The 26,374-nt window shown below is 31.5% G+C and overlaps 1 protein-coding gene across 2 annotated transcripts in view; it reads left to right on the plus strand.

Moving 5' to 3' along the window:
• The window catches only part of LOC112602397 (probable nuclear hormone receptor HR3), a 69,731-nt gene that overhangs the window by 1,221 nt on the left and 42,136 nt on the right, over positions 1–26,374 (plus strand). Inside the window, exon 1 of one of the 2 annotated variants that reach the window (XM_025350455.1) lies at positions 2,570–3,368. The exons of the other annotated variant lie outside the window; for it this stretch is intronic. Coding sequence (XP_025206240.1) covers positions 3,059–3,368 — 310 coding nt within the window. The 5' untranslated portion in view covers positions 2,570–3,058. Of the gene's footprint in view, positions 1–2,569; positions 3,369–26,374 lie in introns of those variants that run through there. 2 annotated transcript variants of the gene reach the window in all.

Here is a 26,374-nt window from a genome sequence, read left to right on the forward strand (position 1 = left end):
AATGTTAACGAAATAATATCATCATCGAGATATACGTATGTTATGTGCGGGTGGGCTGCAATATAATATTGTTATATCGTGATTATTTTAGAACTCGAAAGTATATTACAATATTACCTACATACTTAAAACGAGTAGGTACATACAACGAGTACTTATAAATTATAATTATAGGTTCTTCCTAATTGATCAGTAAAAACTAATAATGATTGTATGAAAACTTTATAATAATATGTATTATAATATGCCATTACGCACACACGAAAGTCGTCATGTACGAATTATAAATTGAGTTTGTATGTACAACGGATGTTCAGTTGGCGATTAGCAAACAATAAATAATTAGGCATCGAATGATATAATTGTAAAAGAAAAAAATCGATTAACGAAAAAAAAAAAAATGCGTAATGAATAATGACGGACGAACAAATTATGTTTACAGTAGTTGTCTGTCATTATTCAATTATTATTATTAATATTTTTATTATTAAAGAACACGATTTTAACTTTACTTTTTATGCTTGTAAGAAATTGTATGTTTATATACTATATACATATTATAGTATATATTATTAATTCAGTTACTCGAGTATAATAGTCATTATTTTTGTATAAATTGTACAACTATTCTTATCCAAAGGGCTCAAAAATTAAACACTTCGACATAGGTATACGTATATGAAGTTTTGGAGCAACTCATAAAACATTTCAGGGAAAATAACTTTATTTCTATTTTCTGATTGTCAAGCACTGCAGTTATAGAGTTCTAATTTATTTATAAGTGTATAGTTTATATCATTCATTGTAAGAAGGTACTATATAAAGTATACATAGAAAAACTCCGCTAAAATGTTTATGCTTGTTTTTGGATATTAAAATGGTGAACATTTTATTATACTAACGCGCATGACGTATGGCTAAGTTAATATTATATTAACCATTAATTGTGGATATCTATGTTTAGATATGTGACACGCATGAGTATATTATACATTTTTCGCAAGTAGTGTGTACCTATCTATATAGAACTTGTTTACTTTATGATATTATTATATGTGTAATAATAGTAATATGCCATATATGTTTATATATCATTTTCACAGTGGCTATATGTTATCGACATTCGAAGTGTCCATTATGTTATATCAATTTTGTAATGTCCATAGATAATATTTCCCGTTTTTGAAGTTCACAGCTGATTGGTGATACACTTGTGTATCAGTATATCAAATTATACTGGGTTTATTAATTACTAGTACTCAAATATCCAATATTTTCATAACCGTTATGGTGAAACGCCTTAAATCTTAATGTCAATTTATTTATTTTTTGCACTTATTCTTATTACACAAAATATAGAATTTAATATTTATACAAAAACTTCATTAAAATATTATTAATAATAACTAAATTTACTAAAATATTCATTGTAATCTTAAAATATATTATAATGTTCTTCGCCGTCAATCGTCTTCGCACACAATATGTCCCCCAATATTTTTATAACTTAATTTAAAGGACTTTACATTGTTCATTTATTCGGTAAGTTTTGAAATATAACGTAGTTATTATACATTCTAAATTTCTAAATGATAATTATCGGCTTGATAGGATGCACAATATTTGCTGCCTTCATTTTATCCGTTGAATTTGCTTATTAAAAGTGTTGTAATATCTCAGTGTGTCAATCCATCCTATATTATAGGAAAAATATAGGGTAGCTTAATGTTTCTCACGAAATCTATTAATGGCGAATTTTATGCCCCTTCATTGTTATTTTAAGTTAACTTTAAGGTCCTAGCTTTCTGTTCCGGAAACTTTTTCCCGTTTCGTGTTCCTGTTAGCAAGAAAAATCATTTAACAAATCACCCTATTGTTAAAATTATGAAACTGCCCAAAGAGACCCCATTATTATTAATTAGTTTTTTGTATACCTGGTAAGATTTATGCGTTTTCATAAAATGTCATATAACTCATATATTATCTGAGCTTTGATATTCCATAATATTTATACCTAATATTATAAATGCATTCTAATTTTACATAATAATATTATGATATTATGCAATATTGAGCTTGTCCCGTATTAAAATATATGAATGAACAACACAATATATCGTATAGTGCGAGGTCTAATGATTTCATTAAATTAAAAAAGATCTCTATCGTGTATATATATATATTCATTCGCGTCGTCGTCAACGTCCCCTGCACACCGGCGGTACACGCGGTCAGGGTTTGGCGAAATTTCCTTGAAACGTTGCGGCGACGTCCCCGCGCGGCCATCGTACACGCGTGAAGGGATGAGTAAAAAAAAAAAAAAATCGTAACCACACTACCACACGGTGTACAAACATACGAACGCAACGCGACGAGGACGAGCGAAAAGCCGGTCCCGCCGAGCCGACACGAGCTTACCCACCCGTGACCCCGAAACGCCGACTGTCGCCGGCTACGTCCGCCACGCCAGCACCGCATATCCACCGGCCCGGCCTTGTCGACCGGCGCTCGATAAACCAGGCCTACGCCGACGCACCGAGCACGCACACGCACTACATTCATTGCCCTACGCGCATCTCGACGACGACGACGACTATACGACGGCGACTGCGACGACGACCTGTCTCGCAACCGCCGCCGTTTTGTTGTTTTCGTGGCCGCGTCCGTGCAGTGCGGCGCCCATAACTATATGATAATAATATACGTATGAATTACAAACACGGGTATATACAATATTGTTGCCGTATCGTTATCGCGCGACCGCGGGTAAACAAACGCTGAACAACAGTACATATAGGTATATAGTACACCGCAGGTACGAACGAGCCGATCTCGCCGTTGTCGTCGTCGTCGTCGTCGTCGTCATCGTCTTCTCCGCCAAAGGATATCGCAGTCGTTACCGCAATCTCACGGCACCACGCACCACATCATCGTTACAACTCGTACGGTTCACGCGCCGAGTGTGGCGTCGAAACGCAGTAGCCCCGGAAGTTAACATCGCGGGATGCACGCCGTCAGTGCTGCGATCGCCGGCCCGGCCGCGGGGTAACGCGAAACCATGAGGAAAAAGTCGAACGTCGCGGTGACCGCCGGCCACGCAGCGCCGGCCAGCGTCGTGGTCATCGTACAGCCCAAGCAGGAGGCGGACGCTGAGACGTCGACGGAGGAAGAGGTCGCGGCGGCCGAGGAGACGGCCGCCGCCGCCGTAGCGGACGACCCGCGCTTCCCGCCGGTCCCGGAGGCCGTGCCCATCTGCTCGCGGCTGTTTTCGCCGTCTCCGCCGCCGCTGCCGGAACAGCAGACATCCGCGGCCACGGCCACGTCCGAACAGCTCCCGGGACCGCCGCCCGCGATACCGATCAGCACAGGTAAAAACCGGAGCGTCCACGCGGCGTGACCGTTATTATACGTACCTAGACACGCGCAAAACTATATTGCTCGTTGTGCGCGCGCGTATTAGTAGACTTCCGTTTGACGCGCCGCAGTGGGTAGGATTTGACGGGTCTTACGGTTATTTGCATGTAAACAAACAAACATGGGTTTATCACGTATTATGTCGACGGCGATGAGACCGTAGCTCGTCGCGCGTACCCCGGTAATAATAATAGTAATAATATAATGATAGAGATGATTGTGATGATTGTGATGATTATGATGATGATGATGATGATGATGGTGGCTTTTAATGATAATAATATGATACACCTAATATATAAATATCGTAACGGGCGGCAGCGACGAACGTCGTAAATAAACAGCCAGTTCAGATGAGCGCTCATGCGCGCGCGTTTATAATATTACGCGCGCGCGTGTGTGTGTGAGTGTGTGTCGGCGGATTGGAGTGACCGTCGACGCGTTGTGCGCGGTGCGCGGGGTAGCGGTGTTGTTGACAGAGGGATGCGAACGGGCATCGTCAACACCGCCCTGCCGCGCGCGCTCGTTCGTCAGCGGATCGATCGGTGGCGCGCTGGCCGAAAAGGCGTGCGCCGATCCGCATAAACACTATATATACGTATATATTATACATACGCTCGGTTCCAACATAATATATAATATGCTATATACATAAGTACGTCGCACGGTTTCGATGTTTTTCTTTCTTTAGTATATATATATATATATATATACACGTGTGTGTGTGTTTACATGTTATTATATATATATATATATGTGTGTGTGTACCATTTTTATGTATATATATATATATATATATATATAATATACACTACAGTGTTATCGTTATCGACCGTGCTTACATAATACCTATGTGTGTGTGTGTGTGTGTGTGTGTGTGTGTGTGTGTGTGTGTGTGTTTGGTTTGTGTGTACGTGCGGACAGCCATAAAGTTACGAACGCCAACACCATCGTTGTCGGAGCTTCCAAAGTTTTGTAATACACTGCAATGTATACAATCACGGTTAACTCAAACGAACGGGTTGCGCACAAATAGAATGCAAATAATCAGGCAGTAAGTAAATAGTAATATATTATATTACTATTTACTTTGGGTATTTACCTAAAATACTCTCGAGTGATATGGCCAATTAGAATAAAACTATTCTCGTTCATGCTTTTCACCCTCCCGCAACTCGTATACAATTTAATTTTGAAATGGCCAAATATCAAAATCATTTATAAATAACTATTAGTTTTTAAAGCTAAAACCCTCCTCAGTATTCAATCAATAGAGTATACATGTCAGATATAAACATCCATCTCCGTGCAATGGAAAAAAATCCTCTGAATAAGGTCTGAGTATAATATTAGATACGAGTATGACTTTTACTACACCCCGCAGACTCGTCGACGACTGACGTTTGTAATCTGTACGTATATAAACCATCATACGTTCACGCGCATGTACTTTATATATGTATATACTACATATGTAATGTGCACTCATACATAAATACTAAAATACAAAGTATTATACTCCCCGATGTTCCCGTTTTCCAGGGTAGTAAAAACATGACACAAATACGCTATACACACTGGCCAATGGTTTCTATAATACAAAACATTATCATATATAGGTATTAGGTACATAAACGTATATGGCTATATAATATGTGAATTAGATGCGAACAAAGAAAGCTTTACCTTTTTTTTTTTAACCCCGGTCCGCATTATGCTATTGCGATGTCCGTGATGTAAAACATAATAGTGTCTTGGATCGTATTAAATTAGCAAATCAATTGAAAATTACGATAAAATGATAGAAATCTACCCACCAAATGAAATTCACCTAAAATATCATCTTATTTATAATAATTAAAGAATATAATTATGGCAGTTTTATAGTAAAGCGTACAGACCGTACAGTACCTATGAATATTTATTATTTGGTGATGAACTAATTATATGATGCAGTTCAAGAACTTACTAATTCATAACTGTGTAGAACAAATTATCAATGGTTATACCTATATAGGAATATTATTGTTTGATTTGTTTTCAATGGAAATTACGATTGGTCGAATAATAGTGTTAAACCCCTGATGAATTAATTTAAATACATAATATTATTATCATTTAAACCTCTATTAATTAAGTTAGTTAATTTAGTAAGTTTAGTTTTATTTCAAAAATTACATTCGACCAATAATTAATACCTATGTATAATACATTGTATAAATCATAGTAATTAATTATGATTAGATCAAGAAAAATTGTCCTAAATACATTTGTCTTGATGAAAATCAGTTCATTATTGTATCAGTTAGTTATAGATTGTTAATACATATATTAGCACATTTCAAACATAATGCATAAAATCAGGTTAAAGTTACGGATGAAAAATAACAATTTAGCTCATTAATGATGACCGGTGGTATTTAAATGTATATTTTTAACGCTGCATTTATCCATAATTTGATTCGGTTCCCGCCGGAATACGCCTGCGCATGTATATTTTAAAGGTACGCAAAACAGTGTAGTGCACGAAGTCAACGATTAACGGGACTTAAAAAAAAATACACGAAAAAACAACAATCGCTGTCTTTGTGTATAATATCATGCATCCATATAGTCTCTTACGGCAGGTGCGTGCAATATTTTATAATTATTCACACAATTTGTATATATACAATACATATAATATTATTACATACATACGTATGTAGTAATATATTAATTATAATTGTGATATTATGGCATTGTCACAAATATATTTACTTACCTATGATTATTACTTTGTTACCGGTTGCCATTGCGTGATTATCAATAGGTCGCAAAATTATGATAGCTAATATATTATTATTAAGCAATATGTATTTTAAAACTCATTAATAGTTCACAAAGTCCAAAAGAACTTTTTTTTTAAGCTAAACGAGAATTCATTAAATTATTTCTTGGAAATACGACACCTGCTTAATAATATATGTTTATATAACTGTATCAAAAACTATCTTATGAAAAAAAAAATACACTCATCAATTTAATTTTTAATATCTACTAAGAATGTAAATAAAAAAGGATCAGCCAAAAACGTGAAATAATATTTTCAAGTCTTATGTGCAAATTCTAATCATTTATATCTATAATCCTTATAATTAACCATTTAATGGAAAAGAACATCTGAACTTCAAACACATTTTATAATTTTTAACATTTAGCTATACTGGTTTCAATTCAGTTTCACGATTACATAATGACGGTTGCAGGTCCTCGTTTAGCTCTTATAAATTCGTATGTAGACTTTAGGAAATAGACTGCAACCAAAAATAAAACAAGTGAACTTTTAAATTCTATAAAAAAAAAAAATAATAATATGCTATAGGTAATAGGTATATATTATATTCGGCAAAGACTTCCAGTCTCTACTAAGTTTTAATATTTTGAAAGTAATTATTATTATCTTTATGATGAGTGTTAAACAAATAAAACAAAAAAAAGTTTGTTAAAAATAAATGTTGTGCCATAAGTTTTGCTATTATTATTCATTAGTTTATGCAATCCCAAGAAAATAACTAAAATAATAAATTCAATATGAAAATGTATAAATGGCTTCCTTACAATTTTGATAACCATTATTTTAGTCTTCACTCATTTTATATTACACAATAATTGTTATTACCATTCGAATTACTTTTGCTTTTATTTGGTATCTAACCTATTATTTATCAAGTAGTAATTTTTTTTCTATATATTTTTTTGATATTCTATAATTTTATGTAACAATGATTAATTACCTTGGACCTCTCAGTAAGTTATTTTCATTAATTTTTCTTTGGGAGATGATGAAATAAAAGTTGTAAAAAATATGGTAACACAGTAAATACCGATAAACCATCAGATATTATAAATATATTATCTCAAATCACGATATATTTTAGTAAATAATTAAATAAAAATAAAAAATATCGAATGAATGTATCTAAAATCCTACAATATTTTTTGTATAGCAAAAATACTAGTATAAGACTCAGGGGCGGAATGGGAAAAAAGTTCGGGTCAGAAAAATAAATTTCCTCCAGGCTATTCAACATTTTTATCTCTTGAATAAAATAAAACAATTTTTCTATCTATATTCTTCAGGCCACCGGGATTTTTCCCGGTATCCCGGTGGACAACTCCGCTCCTTTATAAGAGTAGGTAACATGCAAAGACATCTACAAAGGTCGGTATATTTGTTCAAATCCAAATGAAATGAATTAAAATATTCTTGTATCGTATAGGTAGGATCGTTATAAAGTTTCCTCTAGACACATGAATCCGAATTTAGATAATCGAGAAGATTCGATTTGGTTTTTCGTTAGAATATGTTTTACGTCAACGTCACTGATTTATTTTGCCGACTGTTTTGGCCGTCCACGCGGCGGTGGTCATGTGCGGCGGGTGTAGGAATCGTATAATATACGCGCACACATACACACACGTGTTATTTATTATTATTATTATTAAAATGGCGTTACGTGAACTTGTCGTCATCGCATGTACAATTTACTTTATAATCGGCAAACAGCCGAGAATACGATTTGTGTTTTGTAAGAATCGCATACACCGCCTGTAAATTTGGCAACTGCCGCGCGTCGACTTGGTGTACGTATAATAGGTATATATATATTGTGCGTGTGAAATCGATGAGAAGAAGTAAAGAAGAAGAATGAGTAAAAAATTCCGTTACCGATGACGGACCGAGTCGCGCCGCTCTGCGATTAGCGTCGTCGCCGTTGCCGTAATGTTTGTGATAGTGGTTGCGGTGGTGGTAGTGGTCGTCGTAATATGCGAATCACGAACAGAGACGTGTAAAAAATAATAAAAAATATATTACCGACGACGGACGGCCAAAAAACGCCGCTATGCGGATAACGGTAATCGCCGCCGAAATATCTTCTTCTCGCGTATTATTATTACTATTATTATACGTAGGATCGCACATAACGGGTTATAACTCGCCGCGGATGACGTCACCGCCTCCGTCGACGTTTTGGTCGGTCGGTCGGTCGGTCACGTAACGGGATAGCGAACACGCGCGCGCACATATCACGGCACAACGGTACCTATCTCGGCGTTACGACGGAGGGGAAGGCGTCCGCCTCGTTGATCTATGTGCGTATTATTAAGACGCTTCTTCCCCTCCGTTATCTCCGTTTACCCTCCCCACCATATCCTCCCACGCAAATAGCTCATAATTTATAAATTTTACCGCCCCTCCTCCCAAATTATAAACGTTCGTTTTATGCTTCTCGTGCGCCGCCTCTTACTCAAATTCACATTGTCCGCCGTCGCCGTCACCACCGATCTTCTGACATACCCACACTGTAAGGGATATCGTGCAGGGTGCAGATCCCGCCCATTGCTTTGCCCACAACAACAAAAGCCATAGAAGTATATTCAAACCATGCAGTTACCTGAACTTATTGAATTTCATAGTAAAATTGATAACTTAAAAATGTCAAATAAAATGTATAGTCTAAAAAATTACAAAACACGAATAGGTACAAGTATTAAAAGTTACTATTAATGATTTTTCGTTGCAAATCTTATAACAGATCGTAAGTAGAATTCGCGTAGTCGGCACTCGTTTTTTCAATCCATTAATATCTACAATAATCTCTGCAAACTGATGTATATAAATATAATGGCATCGATAAAGTATACGTTCAGGTCCAATAACGCTTAGTATTGTTTTTTAATACATTCTAAAAATTATTGTATTTACCAGGTTTTCTAATCGTATCCACTATCCACTGTTTGTACAAGCTTATTAAACTGGTTTGAATATAAGCAACTTGGCAGCTTGACTGACTACATTTATCTCGACAGAATTCTATGTACAGCTTTGCTCAGTTCGAAGTTGCTGATTGGTTATGAATTTATATGATTAACATTGATATTCTTGGAATTAAAAGATGATAACTAATAAATTATTATTTTTTAAAAAATCTACTTTTTGTTAATTTAAAAATTATTACAACCATAAACAATTTTTGCTGCATTTTTAAATAAATTACAAAGAACCCAAAATGTTTGATCTTTTCAAATTATTATAATACCTTTACTCACAATTTTTCTAATGAAATAAAGTATAATATTGATTACTTTAAAACTACCGTGTTAACCACTTAATTAAAACAATAATTTTTAATTATAACATAATATTAATATTATTGAATTGTTTTATCTATAATAGTGAAATAATACGACTACCGCTATTAAATTATAACGCATATAATTAATACTATCTATAATAAATAATAATTATAATATATTTTCTTAGTATTTAAAGCTACAATTATATTGATAATTGTGTTGATTATTCTGATTTATAATAATAAAATTTAAAACCCATTTTTATATTATGTTTTACATAAAACGACTTTGTTAAATTTTAGATTGACCTTACAATAACAATACGTTTTTTACGGACAAATGTATAACTATTAACCACATAAGACTTAAAGCTTGAAGCAAACTGTTAAAAACAAATCAATATAAATATTTACAGAACAGGAAAATATTTTCAACTAGTAAATTAAAATTCGGGATCATAAACATTTTGAACATGTTTGAGATAGAAAATTATCACGTATATACAACATAATACATACATACACATACATTGAACCACACTACCACAGGTTTAGTAATAGACATAATCAAATGTGTGGTATAATATATTTATACACCCATGATATGGTTTAAGCCTAACCTGATATTAAATGATAGCTAAAAATTTAGTCTTTCGATCGCTGGCCGGTTGGTAATTGGTATATCCCATGTCGTACGTTTACTTAATAATAAACGGTTACGTCATTTTAGATCCAGGATAGGTTAAGATGAAATGACTATTTGGTTGGCAACTATTATGTGATGTACACCTTTTTTACTATTGAAAAATCCTTCCCGGGATAAAAAGAACGTATAACATAGCACGTTAATGTAATGCGGAATACGCTGGAAATCGAATAAAAACCGTATTTTTAAGCGTGCATCACATATTTTATTTTTTTGTATTCTGTACGTTAGCTATAGCTTACGCTTTTGGAAACAATAAGCTTCACGCCTGTTTCCTGATAGATATTTGGTTTTAACTTTAAAGTCTAAACACATTACTATTTTTATAGTATAATAATAATAGCATCCGAAATGTATGGACTCTTGAAAGCCGTATCGTTTCAAATTAACTATAAACGGTGATTAGGCACGAACGATGTTTTGAATAATTTGTCTATTATGTATAGTTACGTAGATGCGTCCTCTCTTAAATTCAGCATAAATCAAATTTACTTATAAAAATAAAAATAATTATAATTAAGACTTTTTAGTCGTAGCTAGATATCCAGTCTCTGCGTCCTACCGCATAGTAGTTATTTTGTAAACAACGAAAAATAAAATATCGATAAATCACAACGAGTTTAATCGTATAACGTACAATACCATAAACACGTCTGCTTCCGTTGTATCGCGTTGGCGAGTTAACTTATTGCTAAATGATAAAGAAAATATAGTGTTATTTAGTATTGGCTGTCGACTAGCATCCAGTCATTGTCAATTTATTCTGGTTAAAAGTAATTGTTATTCGTGTTTTGAATAAATCTAAATATTCGTTCAAATTCCGCGTATAGCCAGCAATTATTATACGAACAAATAAATAAATAAATAAATATTATAGTAATATTATACTGTCGGTAGTATCGCTCGTCATCCACCCCTGCAAAATCGCTCGTAAATAACGGTTGATTAATATTTCACCCCGAAACCGCCGCAACGTTTATTTTTTATCATATTATTATTGTAACATTACAATGTGAGTATAATATCATAAAATATAAATAGTAACGCCTATACAATATTTACATACATATATTGTACGTCATTATAATAATATGTGTGTAGTATACGCAGCACTATTACTATTATTTTCTACTCTTTACCTCCACGCCCGTTCTATTAGCAGTTATGACTATACTATTATTATATGGGTACCTGTTGGCGGCGATAGGTCGACGAACTCTTGTGCGCACACCACACACAATAACGGGACGCGCCGCCGTCGAACAATGACGACGATGATGATGAGAAACCCGCTAGTGTGCCGCGTCCCATTCCCCGCCCAGATCGGAAAAAAATAATATTAATAATAATAATAATAATAATAATAATAATATCGTAACTGTATAACTCTGCGTTGCCGCCGGCAAGGACGTTCGACGACTCCGCCACTGCTGCTATTTTGTGTAAAAGCCGCCGCCGCCACGATGACCGCCCGCCTCGTCGTATTTGCACTTGACGTAGTATTTGAATTACTATTACTAATATTATTATTATTATTATTATTATTATTATTATTATTGGTAGGTTGGCAAGTTGGCGTGCGTACGCGTGGGGGACCGAAGATCAAATATAATATTGTATCAATAACGTGTGTTTGATGACTTAAAAACTAGATAAAGTACCACTTAGAAACCAATTATTGAAAAATATAAAAGCTTCCATTAGATAGGGGATATTTGCCCTTGCTCCAAGAATAAGAGATTGAGAGTAATAATCACCCCACTCGCAATGGGACACACACATTTTACCCATCCGTTTCTCGTCACTAATGAACCGGCCTCGACATGCGTCATACGAGGAAAACCTTATACGATTAATTATATTGTGACTAAATTCCCGAAAGTGTAAATACTCAGAGACACGAAAAATCTTGATTAATCCAGCCTCACTATCCGTATCACACGCTTAACGAAGTAAACGCGGAAGCATTCTATTATTTTTTTTTCATACACTATTATTTCTTCAAAATTATTTAAGGAATAGGTATTACTTTAGTTTCTACTTATAATCTGTATCTAAACTTTGAAAATAGACTATAATAATATACCCATTAGCTGTGGAATCCTTACTAATTACTGTATGTTAAAAGTATATATATTATCCACACTTATAAGTTATAAAATATTATTCTTATAATCGAATCTGTCGAAATTTAAAACCGTCATCACGCATTATGGACATCACGATCATACGTTATTGTGCGGAAGATTTTCTCGCGTACAAGAGCAATGACCATGTAGTACATAATGTTATATAATATTATAGCACCGCCATGATCGTCTGCGCCAGGCGAACTCGATTGCCCATTTGCGATTTATTGTTGTGTTAATGCGGAAAACGTGCAAAAAGCTTTTCGTAATATACCTTCCGTAAGCACGTCATCGTATATTATCTTTCAGCAGTAGTCACACAATGTTCAGTAAATTACGACGGTCATACCGCTGCGTCGCAGCGAAACGATCGTGATGAGTCTTGACTCTTGGGATCAAAAAAGTCCTATTTTAAAAACTTTAAATACGACATAAAAATATTAAATTATACTGTTATAGTACAACTATATGCTCACTAAGTTTAATGGTTGGATTCGTATATCATTTTTCATTTTTCCGATTTACCAATCATAACGCAATATTCTATGTTTGAATAAAATTATAAGAACTAAACAGATTAATTTATATTATTTTCAGATCTTAATATTAATAATGATAATAAGTAGTCGTAACGCATAGGTACTAACTAAATACCTACATATTTTTGATACATTTTAAATGTTTTAAACATTATTTAATAGCAATAATTTTAATGATTGTTGTAAATATCTTTAAGATATATTAAACATTTCAATTAATTACCATTAATTGATTATTTTTTGTACAACTCTGTGTATTAGGTACTAAATATTTACGAAAAATATAAAATTTAATTAAGAGCAGCGAAATAATCTTCTCTTTTAATGATATCTAATATAGCAATTAAATATTTAAATTGCATCAATCACAGTTTTCAATAACAATAAACATTTTATTATTGTCCTAGAGTGTGAAATTCTTATAGAATTTACATCAGCCCAGCACACGAGTACACTATCCCGTCTACTCCCTTATAAATTATAATACATAATATTGAATAATAATATTATACTGTCGTTGAGCATCAATAATGATTAACAATAATATTGATAATTTTTTTCTTACAAAATATTTAAATTGGACTAGAAATTTCAAATAATGTTGTACAAAGGCAAAAAAAAAGAATTAATTGATTATTTAAATATGTATTAATATATATGTTATGCAATGTGCTAAAATACGCATGCGTGTGCATAATCAGTGTATCAATTGAGTTGTCCGTTATTGCGATGAAACTTGTATATCTATTTATTATACAGAATAAAGATATATAATTGTTGATAAAAAGAAAAAACCCATACATTTTATAATTTGTCTACAATGTAACATTTATTTTTTAAAGAACGCAATACATATGGTAAATTCAATGACAGCCTACAATGTTGAAGCTTTAATGTTTAAATTTAAAAAAAATAAAATTTATTCGATGGACGGCTATTTTTTTCTTAATACAGTATGATCGTCGAAAATCACAAAGCCCAAAGGCTAAAAAATATGTTATACCTACCCTACTGTTAGATAAATTAATTTTACAATACGAGCTCGTTTCTAATTCAACAAGCAAATTCAAAATACATTTTATCAATTACGGATAAAAGAGACAGGAATTATCGTTATTACCTAGAAAATATTGCTAAATGCTTCATTGCCTGAAAATAATTGGCATTAGCGTTATTTCCTAGTCACTATCGTAAACAGTTTAATTTGATCAGAAAAAATCTTTATTAACTAGTTTTTATTTTATCTTCAAAAAAAAAATTATGAACGATAGTTTCGCTAGTTTTAAAGCAAGAAAGGCAAATTTTAAACTTTAAATTTTACACTGTAATTTAATACTTAAAAATATTTAAAATTTCGATGAGCGAAGTGAAGTGGTACAAAGATAGTGGTCCAATATTTCGCTATGTAAAAAAAATGTTAATAGATTTTAAAATTTTAAGTGTCCTACATTCAATGGATCACTCCGTATATAGTCATATTTACACATATAAATAATATCTGTGGTTTTCATTATTTATGGTAGTAGTATATTACATTATTACCTGTATATTCGAATATCTATTTGACTAAGAAAAAAACAATGATATGACTATCCCTGAACACGCCCTTGAACGGTAGGGGGCTCCGTCTGAATTGAGCTCGCCTGAATCCAGTTGCGTAATTTCAATTGTTTTTTTTTAATACCCGAATACCTATGTAGGCCTATTTGAATATTTTGGCATGTGACATTGTCACTTTTCTTTTATAAGAAAAACCTATTACTTATGTAATAATGTACAACCGCATACACATAATGTACGATGGAAATAGTCAAATTTAAATTAAAAGTCATAGGTATGTCTTATGAATTATAATACATTTGCTTATTATTATATATAAGCAATAATAGTATAAATAATAATCAAACTAAATAAAATAACTAAACTAACACTATTGTAATCTATTATTAGTAATAATTTTAGAAGAGATTTAAGCTATAAGTTGTAGTGTTTAGAATTTACATGAACTGATAACAATATTAAAATGCAGATTATATATAATTATATTATAATATATATTATGTACTTGCATTATTACAACGGTAATCACTGTATGCTATATATTATATAATATAGGCACCTATATCATCATTGATTTTATATAGTACATAATATCAAATGTGTTATATATAATTAATGGTATCATAGGTCGATTATGATAAATAACAGTTTACGAACACATGTCATATTATGATTACAAATTAGTATCCGATTTGTAATCATAGTATAATGTAATCTGATTAACAAATTATACAATATGCGCCAATGCTAGTGTTATACTGACTGAGAAAACTGTTGTATTATAAAAAAAATAAACTATATTATGCGGTTTTATATATACCTATAACCATAAAGGTGTTATAAAGTCGTCGACCTGATTATTATGTCTAGATTTTGAATAATTTAATCAAATATTCTGCCCAAAACGTTTATATTAAATGTATAAAATTAAAACAAAATAAATATAAAAATAAATTAAAAATAAAATAAAATAAGAATAAATAAAATTCGCAGTTTTTTAATTAAAAATAGTTATTTGTGTCTTTCACAGTTTTAAACCACAAACAGTTTTTCTGTTTTCAATAAAAAAAAAAAAAGTGTAAAAACGTATAAACCCTGTGGATGGGAGCGGTTTGAAATCGCTAGCAATTCAATTTGTGGTCCCAATTTCTCGTGATCATATTGTGTAGGCGGGTAAACGAGTGGCATAATATCATTAAATATGATTAAACCGCAAAGTTTTCAATTGCCACTTATATCGAAAAGCGCCCCTACTAGTCTATCGAGACCTCACAATATGTCAACATAATAGGCGTAATTTACTTATATATTTTTTGAACATATTACAGGGACTCATTACTTATACACACAGTCACTCGGACGCCAAAAAAGGGTTTAACCTATATGACACGTGCCGTTGATTATAAAATGTGTGGTTAGGATATTCGATAGTTAAATATTGTGAGTTGGTAGTAGATTAAAGTGGTTCCATTGTGGTAGAAGAATGGTAAATGTCGGTTTTCGGTATTTCGTCATGTGTTTCAAATTACTTTGGCGTCTATGTATCTGTACACAATTTCAAACAACGCCATCGCGGCTAACGATCTAATGATGACGCCAATATTTGTCTAAACGTGGCTAGCACACGAACTCTGAAAAAAAATATCTAAGAACCTTTGTGCAAAAATGACATCTAGAGATCCTAAAAGACTGTTGTTGAATGGTAGATGTTACGTACACTACTATACCACTTAAATCTTAGTGTTATATAACAATTATCCTTTTAATATCTTAGTAAAGTTTTAGTTTGCATTTGGGGTAAAGGGTATAGCCGATTTTTATAGATTTTACATATTTTAAGATACGTACAACTTTTATTGGGTACAGTCGATGTTTAATCGTCTAGATAATTGTTATTTAAACTTTTTATTCGTATTTATTATTTTTCAGTTTCATTTAGGTATTTTAGCGTTAAAATATAGGTAAGTCTGTAACGGGAGTACAATACGGATTAAATTATGTGTTTGGCAGCGATCGCATTATAGTAAACGCCTGATAAAAGCAACCAAACATACATGAATATAATAGTATGGAACATTGCTATTAGCTTATGAGGCACGTCGATATTTACCATTTCGGGCGTAGAACGGTTACACATCGCTATTATTACAAACTTATATACTTGCAACTATTGTTGTAAAATAAATTTAAAAACAATGTGATCATTTAAATTTAACTAGATTCGTTAATTGGCCATTTACAAAAAAAAAAAAATAATAATAATAATAATTTTTAAATCTGAGATATACTTGTTTTTTTTTTTTTTTTAATTAATTTATTTTTAAGCTTAATAAATAAATTCGTTTTGGAGAACAACTCATCTACGGTTAGTTTACCCAAACTATGAGGGTGGATAGTATACGCACATTTAGTACATAAATTTAAAATTTTTATGTGATGTACATCTGTATTAGGTTTGCGAATATGTAAAAATATTTTTATTTTGAATTGCATTTTGTTTTTACATTTACCGTGAACGAAATTGGTACCCAATTTCACCAAAGTCACTTTGACACCTACATATTATACTAACCATTACATTGCAGACAGCTTAAACTCTCAACCAATGAAAACGGCGACTGTATAATTACCATTTTTATTATTATTATTATTATAGTAGTTATTATAGCTCGACAATTACATACTAATAATGAGATAATAACCATTATATATTAAAATATATGAAAATTAATCAAACATCTCGCGATCTGTTATTGATAATTAGACATTTTGTTTGAAGAAAGCATCATACACACTCGGTGTTAAGTATAATGGCATACCAATGGATAATTTATGAGTAATTTATGAGCGTTAAATTTAATATAAACGATAATCAATGTTTTTAATGCGATAAGATGAAAATGACATAACCATTAAACATATCTAATCGTAATAAATATTAGTTATACGATATGTGGAATATCAAAGATGATTGAGAAAAACATTAACAATTTATTTATAACGGAATCGAGTCAATTCAAATTATTTACTTTTTAAAACCCACGTGATTTGTTTGAAATTCTTATTTCATAGGAATATATTTTTCGACTTGGACTAAACATTTGGTTTTCCTTTAAGTATTATTAATTGTTGATGGTTTCAAAGAACTTATAAAACATATAATAATGGACGAAAGTTCATTTAAATCTAGTCCGATTGATTGAAACTAAGTATCATAATTAAATTATAATTTTATAAACTTGATAATAAAATAAATCAACTACTATAGATAATACTACTAAAGTACCTAATAGTAATAATACTAAAAAAAACAATAATTTAAATGGTGATTGAGTTTTATAAAAATAAAATTTGAGGAGCTTTAATGTAAAGTACCTATATTTAGTTGTTAATGGCCACTAGTTAAGATCATAAGTTTATTATAAGATTGATCATTTTAATAGCTAATATCTTCCCGGGAAATATTGATAAAATAAAATTAATAAATTGTAACTCTGAACACTGAGTTAATAATATTTTTGATTAGTTAAAGTGAAGTTTTGTATAATGTCGTAAACTTGCTTACTTAAAGAAAAATTTCCACTACAGTATAAGCAATGATCATTAATTCATACGAGTGTAATATTATAATTGATGAACATTATAAATAATATAAATGAGCGACATTGATAAAAATAAAATTATTTATATTAATAACATATTATCAATTAAGATATGAATTTCATTTGTGACTGTGATATTCTGATAATTTCAAACGAACAAAAAACAGTATTTATAAACTAATGCTTAGCAAAACGTCTGATAAACATGTTATAGATTAGTTTGTATATTTTTTTTGTTATTAACCTTCTAGTTTTATTAACATTTTTTGTAATTAGTATCGTTCATCTTTTTTATTTAATAGATATTCGTACAATAGCACATCTGTATTACCCGAAGAATGCGTACCTATTGCAATTTCATAATAACATAAAAAAAAATCACTTTAAAATGACGGTGATTTATTTATCAACTAAAAATGCATACATCACATTATGGTACTCTCATCTTTTCAGAATAAAAGATTTGATTAATTTCTGGTCAATAAAGGAATATATTATTAGAAACTCAATATTATTATGAAATAATGTTAACAACACTAAAAGATTTCGTTCAAATATTTATTTAAAAAAAAAAAAAACCTAATGTGTTAATGTCTGTAACCACAGTAAACCAACTCTCCACGTCAACACTGAATAGATTGCCTTTTTACATTCGGTGAAACGACCCGATAAGAACTAAAATTAGGTATTCCGTAAATGTATTGAAAATTTTCACACTATCGCATTAAGTTGTACGTGAACAAATATTCATACAAAAGAAGACTACGAAGAAAATGAAAATAAAACTAGTTTCCAAATTGACTTCTCGTTAGGGACGATGTCTCCAAACTGAATAATAAATTCGACGTGGCACACAGTATAATATACATACAAAATATATATGTTCGTTACAAGTTTACTCGTAAACGTGAACATTTTCAGCGTTTACCGTTTCTCTAAAACAATCACGATTTGAACTTTTAGTCCATTAAATGTTAAATGTTATACCAACTCAATGCATATTCTCTATAGTACTTATATCTAATAGTATTGAATTTATTTCAAATTAGTTTTCAAAAAAAATTTTAAAAATACAGACGACCGATCGGTATTGATCGCCTTAATTCTATTTGCGAATCACCGAATTCTCAAAATCAAAGTAATATACGATACAATTAATCAACAATATTGCCGGGTAAACTGTTGTGATACGTTGTCATACTGCCTGTTAACAGGTTGAAAACGAACATTGAAAATCATAATAATAAATATGTTTAATAATATTTTAATTGTCTGATGCCGACCAAATTTTCAGCAAAACTGCAACCGACATCCACAAGCGTAATATTATTTTTCGTTTTCGTTTCGTATTCAGTACAGCGTATAGTGCGATCTTTGTGTGTGCGTGTGCTGGGACGGCGATGACCTCGATGACAGTGGAGACCGTGTCACATAATGTATGTACACGTACTATAACCGGCTAACGCGAAACGTTGGGCAAAAATAAAAATACAGTTCACCGTTTCGGCGGCAGCGGTGGTGGAGGTGGCCAGTTCGCCATCGAACAAAAGCGATTCTTACAATATATAATAATACAATCGTGGCGAGAAAAAAATTTTTAAAACAAACCAGAAGAATAAGAACAAAAAAAAAAATGAAAAAAAAAAATGTGATCCTCGGCGAACGAGTGTAGCCGATACACTAGTGTCTATAAATCAGTGAGCGGATGATTAATCGTCTGTTTCGTTCGCGAGCAACGATTCTGAGCGGCAGAGAGCTTGTTTTGGCTAAAAACGTCTTGTCGAAATCCGCGTGTGTTCGTTCGTGCATTTTCCTCGGGGTCAGTTATGGTAACGGCTGTCAAGACCGTGATTTCGACGGTAACTATTATTTTAGCTGACAATATCACTATACTATACAGAAGTTTGAGTAAACGAAACAAATTTCGAACTTTATAAGTATTTTATAATATATTATTTGTCTTGTTTATACAAACTGTACATACTGGAGTTTACGTCTGAAATTGATCGTACGAAAATATGGTACAAATTCGTCGTTAGGTCAATAAATCACAGACCTTTTCATTATGACAACTGGTTTTAAGAACAGTATGTAAAAATTAAAAAATTTAAAATAATCATTATAAATTGTGGTATCATTTATTAGTTATTAGTTTATTACACATACATTTGATATAAATTTGTCTGAAATATAGCTCATAATTTATAATAATTAATTACTTTTATTAAAACATAATTTCTAATAATTTTTATTAATTTTTAAAGCATACGAGTACATTACACCATTATACATAGTAATTGTTATAATTAAATGTTGATCATTTTAAAATGTTAATATATAAATACCTACATTTATTACTATTTTTTTTATTCGATGACCAATAATTGTAGACGGCCAATTTATTTGACGACAAATTTACAAAACGACCAATTGACTGCAACCCAGCATATGATTATATTATCGTGTTCAGTTTTCAATCATTCCGGTGTTAATAGTGTTCAAAAAATGTACAGAAAACGAATTTCTCTTTTATAAAATCACGGATCTCGGTGCTGTAGTAGCTGTTTAGTTCAGTATTTAAAAAGGATAACATATTATGTATTATTACAATAATATATATATATATTACAAAAATACTGCTAAGCAATAAATGATGATAACCTTTTACCAATTTTTATTCATACCAGCGGGGAACGAGAACATTGATGTATTATAATCATCGTCGTCAAATGTTTTTTTTTCCGTTTTACTGGGACTTCATTTCAATCAGCAAAAGTTATTATGAACGTTTAAGGGCAATTTAAAAAATATATATCATGCAGCTCGTTCAAAAGAGAAAAATAATTTTTTTTTCCTTTTCATACATTTACGCATGTACTGTGGTCCTACATACTACATGTACAGATGTATATACGTAATATGATATGAGCATGTATACACGATGCTGGAAACCGCAAAATCATTAACCTGCGCTCGGCGATTGCGTCGTTGCAGCGACTGTATAATAACGCACACACACACTCAAGTAGGACGAATAAATAAAATACACAACATAGACACAGTATGCTGCTGCTGCTGGTGCTATAATACCGCTACACAATTTACTATATTATTGGTAACTACTGCTACGCGCATTTGGTTTAATATAATATAATATATTGTTGAAATATATTATATGTACAGAGTGATTCACAAAGCATGCTCACCCCTATTTTTTCTTTAACACGAATTTATTTAAATTTTGATTTTTGGAATTTTTAAATATATTTGAGAACTGTACCTTCAAATAATTTGATTTCTTACACCATTTAAGGAGTACCTGGCGGAGACGAACTTCTTTTTTTAAAACGAGAATCGCATTGTTCTTTTTAAACATTTATTGTATCCAAATAGAAATTCAAACGATTTTTTTTTTTAATGAGGTATTTAGTTTTGTGTGCTTATAATAATAAGTATATACATGTTAATACGTTTGAAAGATATATAGACACGAATTCATCAACATTTTGTAAAAATGATCATGATATCATAATTAATAAATAATAGATTAAACATTTCATAGATTTTATAATTTTGAAAATCATTTTTAAGGTCTATTAATTATCATTTTTAGTACATACATTTCAATATCTATGGCATCGTTCGTTATAATTTTGATTTAACTGCATAAACATTTTCAAAATCATCGTCCGCTTATTAATAGTTTAAAATAAAAGTGGTAGGTTCAAATAAAAAAAAAAAGAGGTTTTTATCACCACACGACACTCATTAAGTATTGTATACAATCTAAGTATTTGGAAATACTATACATACACGTACACTTTTATTATATGTATAAATATCTATTATATCTACACTTTCTGGACTCTAGAAGATTTAAGAAATTAAATGATCTTCCGCCAACATAGAATATTGTAAACATGTGAGTCTGTGTGTGTAATGTGTATGTTATTCTCGATGACGAAATTACATACTATGTGCGTGCGTAATGTTATTAATATTCATCCTATAAACGCATATTATATTGACCACAGTTTTTCAACTGTGTACGTTGACTCTGGGTAAAAAAATTTCAATCGACCGTCAGTCTTGTTCTAAAACGTTTTTGTTTTCAAAAAATATCAATTTCTAGTGTAAAAAAATTGGATTTCCGACGTTCCACCTCACTTCTGTCCTGCACGCGACGAGCTGCTATTGCGTTTGATATATTCGCCGAAATAGACAGGACAAAAAATATTCTGGATAGGTCTTACAAGCGCCTGTAAAACTGGAACCCGATGAGAGGTTGTGTCGCGAATAATACACCCGCTGACCCGCCAGTCGCACCACGCCGCCTCCCGATCAACCGCCAAACCTGCTGGCAACAATGCCGCGAACGAGTTTTTTTAAAAAATTAAATCGTGCGCGTTTAAAGATAATATATTATTATACATTCGACGACGAAATAAGAAAGATTACCACTGAGAATTCGTATACTGTGTTATATAAAACATTCCCAATGCTACATTTCGTGAATATTACTATCTATAGGACATTAGACAACATAATATATGTATTATACGCACGACGTGGTGTATATATTATAATATTAGATATGACTAGTGGTCGACTCCTCGCAACCGCTCCTCAATATTTTCCGCAATTATTATTGCAACTGCCGTCGTTGACGTTACACAGCTAATTTAATATGTTCGTATAAAATATTATTTTAATTTATACATATAAATATATATATACACACACACACATATATAAACTGTTTATTATATAATATTGCGTTGAATAACGCATAGTTGACGCTGTTATACATACAATTTTTATTTATACGTATATCATATTTATACAGAGCGTCCGTACACAATTTGAAAATGTTTCCGAACATCCTACATGGTATACACTCCGTATAAGTTATAACACATACCTAAACGGTGTTTTTGTGTACAGTACATCTATATGTGATTCCCATGAGACACCATTCGTTTTGTAATGGCTGTAATCGGAAAACAATTTTCTCAGTTAAACTACCATTTAAAGTATACCAGTGAAAATTATATTTTATTTTATAACAACCTCATAATACTGTAGTTCTACATAGTATAAGAAACGCGATTTATTTAATTGTAAAAGGAATACTTAATCGTTTATTCAACTATATAGTATATACATATCCATCTTAGGCATATTTTTACACACACACACATATAAATTTTTTAAATTAAAAGCTTAAATATTTTAAAAAGTATAACAAATTCTAATTATGGGTTGTTTAAATATAATTAGATGGCCCTTACGTATGTATGCGAATACAGCCATTAAAATACGATTTATATTTACTTAACATCTTAATGGTTAACTGCTGCAGTCCAACCGTATTGTTGTGTACTTCCTTTTAATTTATTGTCACTATACGCATACACGGACACGCGATACACCGCAGTATACAAACACACAACACACACGTCTCATCTATTATCTATGTAATGAGGACGGCAGTCGTGTCAGCGGTATACGCGGTCATCGCGTCATTGTCCCGGTCACATTTTAAACAAAACTTTACAGCGACCGATCAATACGACGATACGGTTATATTGTATCATGCTATTATATAGTTGGCTCTAGTCGACACAGCGTTCTGCGAGAACAAAACAAGTTGGACGGGAAAAATAAGAAACCGACAAAAATAAGACGTGTACGACGATGGTCAGTGTGTTGGATCGTGGGTGGGACTATCAAATTATTAAAATTCTTTCAATTACAGAAAACATGTACAAATCCGAAAAATATTAAACAATAATTATTAAAAAATAGGAAAATGCAAAAATTATCGATGTCGGAGTTAATTTATCGCAGATTAAAAATATTGATTTAGTTAAGAATAAAACGTTAAAATTAGATTCATTTTAAATACGCTTGTAAATTACTACTGCTAAAATTTGAAAATAACCGTATTTAAAATAGCAATTTTATTTCTATTTGTAATTATAACGGGAAGTGTTAATATGAAAATTACACCAATTAAACATTATGTTAGTCCACTTATGAGAGTAACTAGTTTAACATACCTTATTAGATTCAATTTCAATTTAAAAGTTAATTTTATTCTATTGGTGTTGAGGGTATTATACATACGGTATAATTGATTTCAATGTTTAAATGATTTCCTATTTTAATTATAACTGATATCATTGTAGAATAACAAGTTCTACTCTCCACTGAAGTTATTATTATACACATGCACCCAACATTTAAAAATCAATTTTTAATTCTAATTGGTAAGTTTTTTACGTGTATCTCATCAGCATAGTATAGATAATCGCGAGTTAGATCCTTATTATTTATCTTAAAAATTTAGTTTTTACTATAAATTATAATCATGTTTTATTTGTAAGCAGATTTAAGATTTTCGATGTATATTTTTTGAACATTAATAACTAATACTGCACAGCAGGCATCTCTAGGTTTTATTGGTTGTCGAGGGAAGATATGTAAAATTATAATAATAAAAAAAAAGTTTTACTACTTGGTTTCATTATAAAAAAAATACAAATGCATCCACATAATATTAAAGAGATTAGGATTTTCATCCATTCACAACTCAAACACGGCTGTTAATTAGTTTTAATGAAGGTATTGCCATTTTTGAAATTAAGTAGAATAGGTAATCAAATCGTGTCATACCGTGAATTGACATCCCAAATCCCAATACCGTCATATAGCATATAGGTAGTATCGGTATACAATATCAACATGACTTAAAGTTTAAATTTACATAATGGGATATTGATATAGTTTTTTATAAGTTCATTGTTTTCGATAACAACATGAATAAAACAATTACAGTGTTATATTCCTCTTATTGTCGAATACCTCTTTCTCAACGCGAGAACAGAAAACTCTTCTGCTGAACGTTTCGATCGCAACAATCATCGGTGGCTATAATAAAGACAACCATCTCTCCGTTTTTTACCCCGAATCCGGCTGTCTATATTATAATAACCCTTATTATTGACCGGTATTATTCGTCACGGACGTGTTGTTCCAAAAGCAAAATACAGACATCAACCCCTGCAGCGATGACCGCGATTTCACGGTACCCTCGTCCTCGAGGAGTATATAGGTATATATATAATATATATATATTATCATGGATACTACTATATCTGTTCGAAATATTTGTGTATATCGTATAAATTGTATACAAGTCAAGTTTACGTGTTAGATGTTTAGAACATTCATTATGCACTAAAAGCAATATTATATTGAAAGATGTATGCTTCTATGATCAGCACCGTTAAAAAAAAAACTAAATTACAAGCTTTTAAATTTTAATTAACTTTTAATTATTCTTTACTCGCATTATTTTAAAGGTATTGTTATGATAGCTACAAACTCATTTGTAACCGTATTTTCCATATTATGGTTATACGATATATATTTTATATGATTTTTATTATTATAATTCTTAACTCTATACTCCATCATAAGTTTAAGTTAAAAACAGTAGATTTATTCTTTGTCTATATGATATAATATTAAATAATACTATTTTATACTTTTAATGTGCTAAAAATGATTTTTTAATTTATTTATCCAATTATATCAATTTATGACAATTTTAAAACTATTATATCTATGCATTTTTAAAATTATTCACACGGTATAACCTTAGATATGATGAGAAACCAATTATTATTATTGGGTGTACATTAATATCGATAATACATTTTTCATGTTTAACCGTTTTGAAATGCGTGTGCATGTTATAATGTGCTAAAAATATTCGAAAACGTGCAAAATCAAATTTCTTATTTCTCAGTATGCATTTTAATATACGAATAACCGTATAAAGTAGGTATAAATACGTTTGTATTGGGTGTTCCGTTGATCGTGACGTCTTGTCGTATAAATGTGCGCGGTACGAGTAGGTGCTTAAATCGCCGCCTTAGTTATTACTTCCGGTTAGCATAATCGCATCTTTCGCCTACATTTCAGGAAAATTAATAAAATGTATTCTGAAAAGGTACAATACGTCACCGCGTTTTGTATTGAAATTGTTGCTAGTACGAAGGTTTTTGAAGAAGTTTAATACGCGGCATACACCTACGGCATCAGCATAATATTATCGATAACTTCCAAGTCAAGCCTCTCCAGTGTAACAAATCATCATCCCCTCCCCACACCTCCGACAAGCAAAATCCCGGACACTCCACTGGACCGTTGGACCGTATATATTATGCCCATGCATCATCATTACGTGCACACAAACGGCGGTATGCTTTGTACGGACGACGTCGTAATGCACATT

Source organism: Melanaphis sacchari, unplaced genomic scaffold, assembly GCF_002803265.2.
Source record: "Melanaphis sacchari strain LSU unplaced genomic scaffold, SCAv2.0 Contig87_pilon_pilon, whole genome shotgun sequence".
Taxonomy (NCBI): Eukaryota; Metazoa; Arthropoda; class Insecta; order Hemiptera; family Aphididae; genus Melanaphis; species Melanaphis sacchari.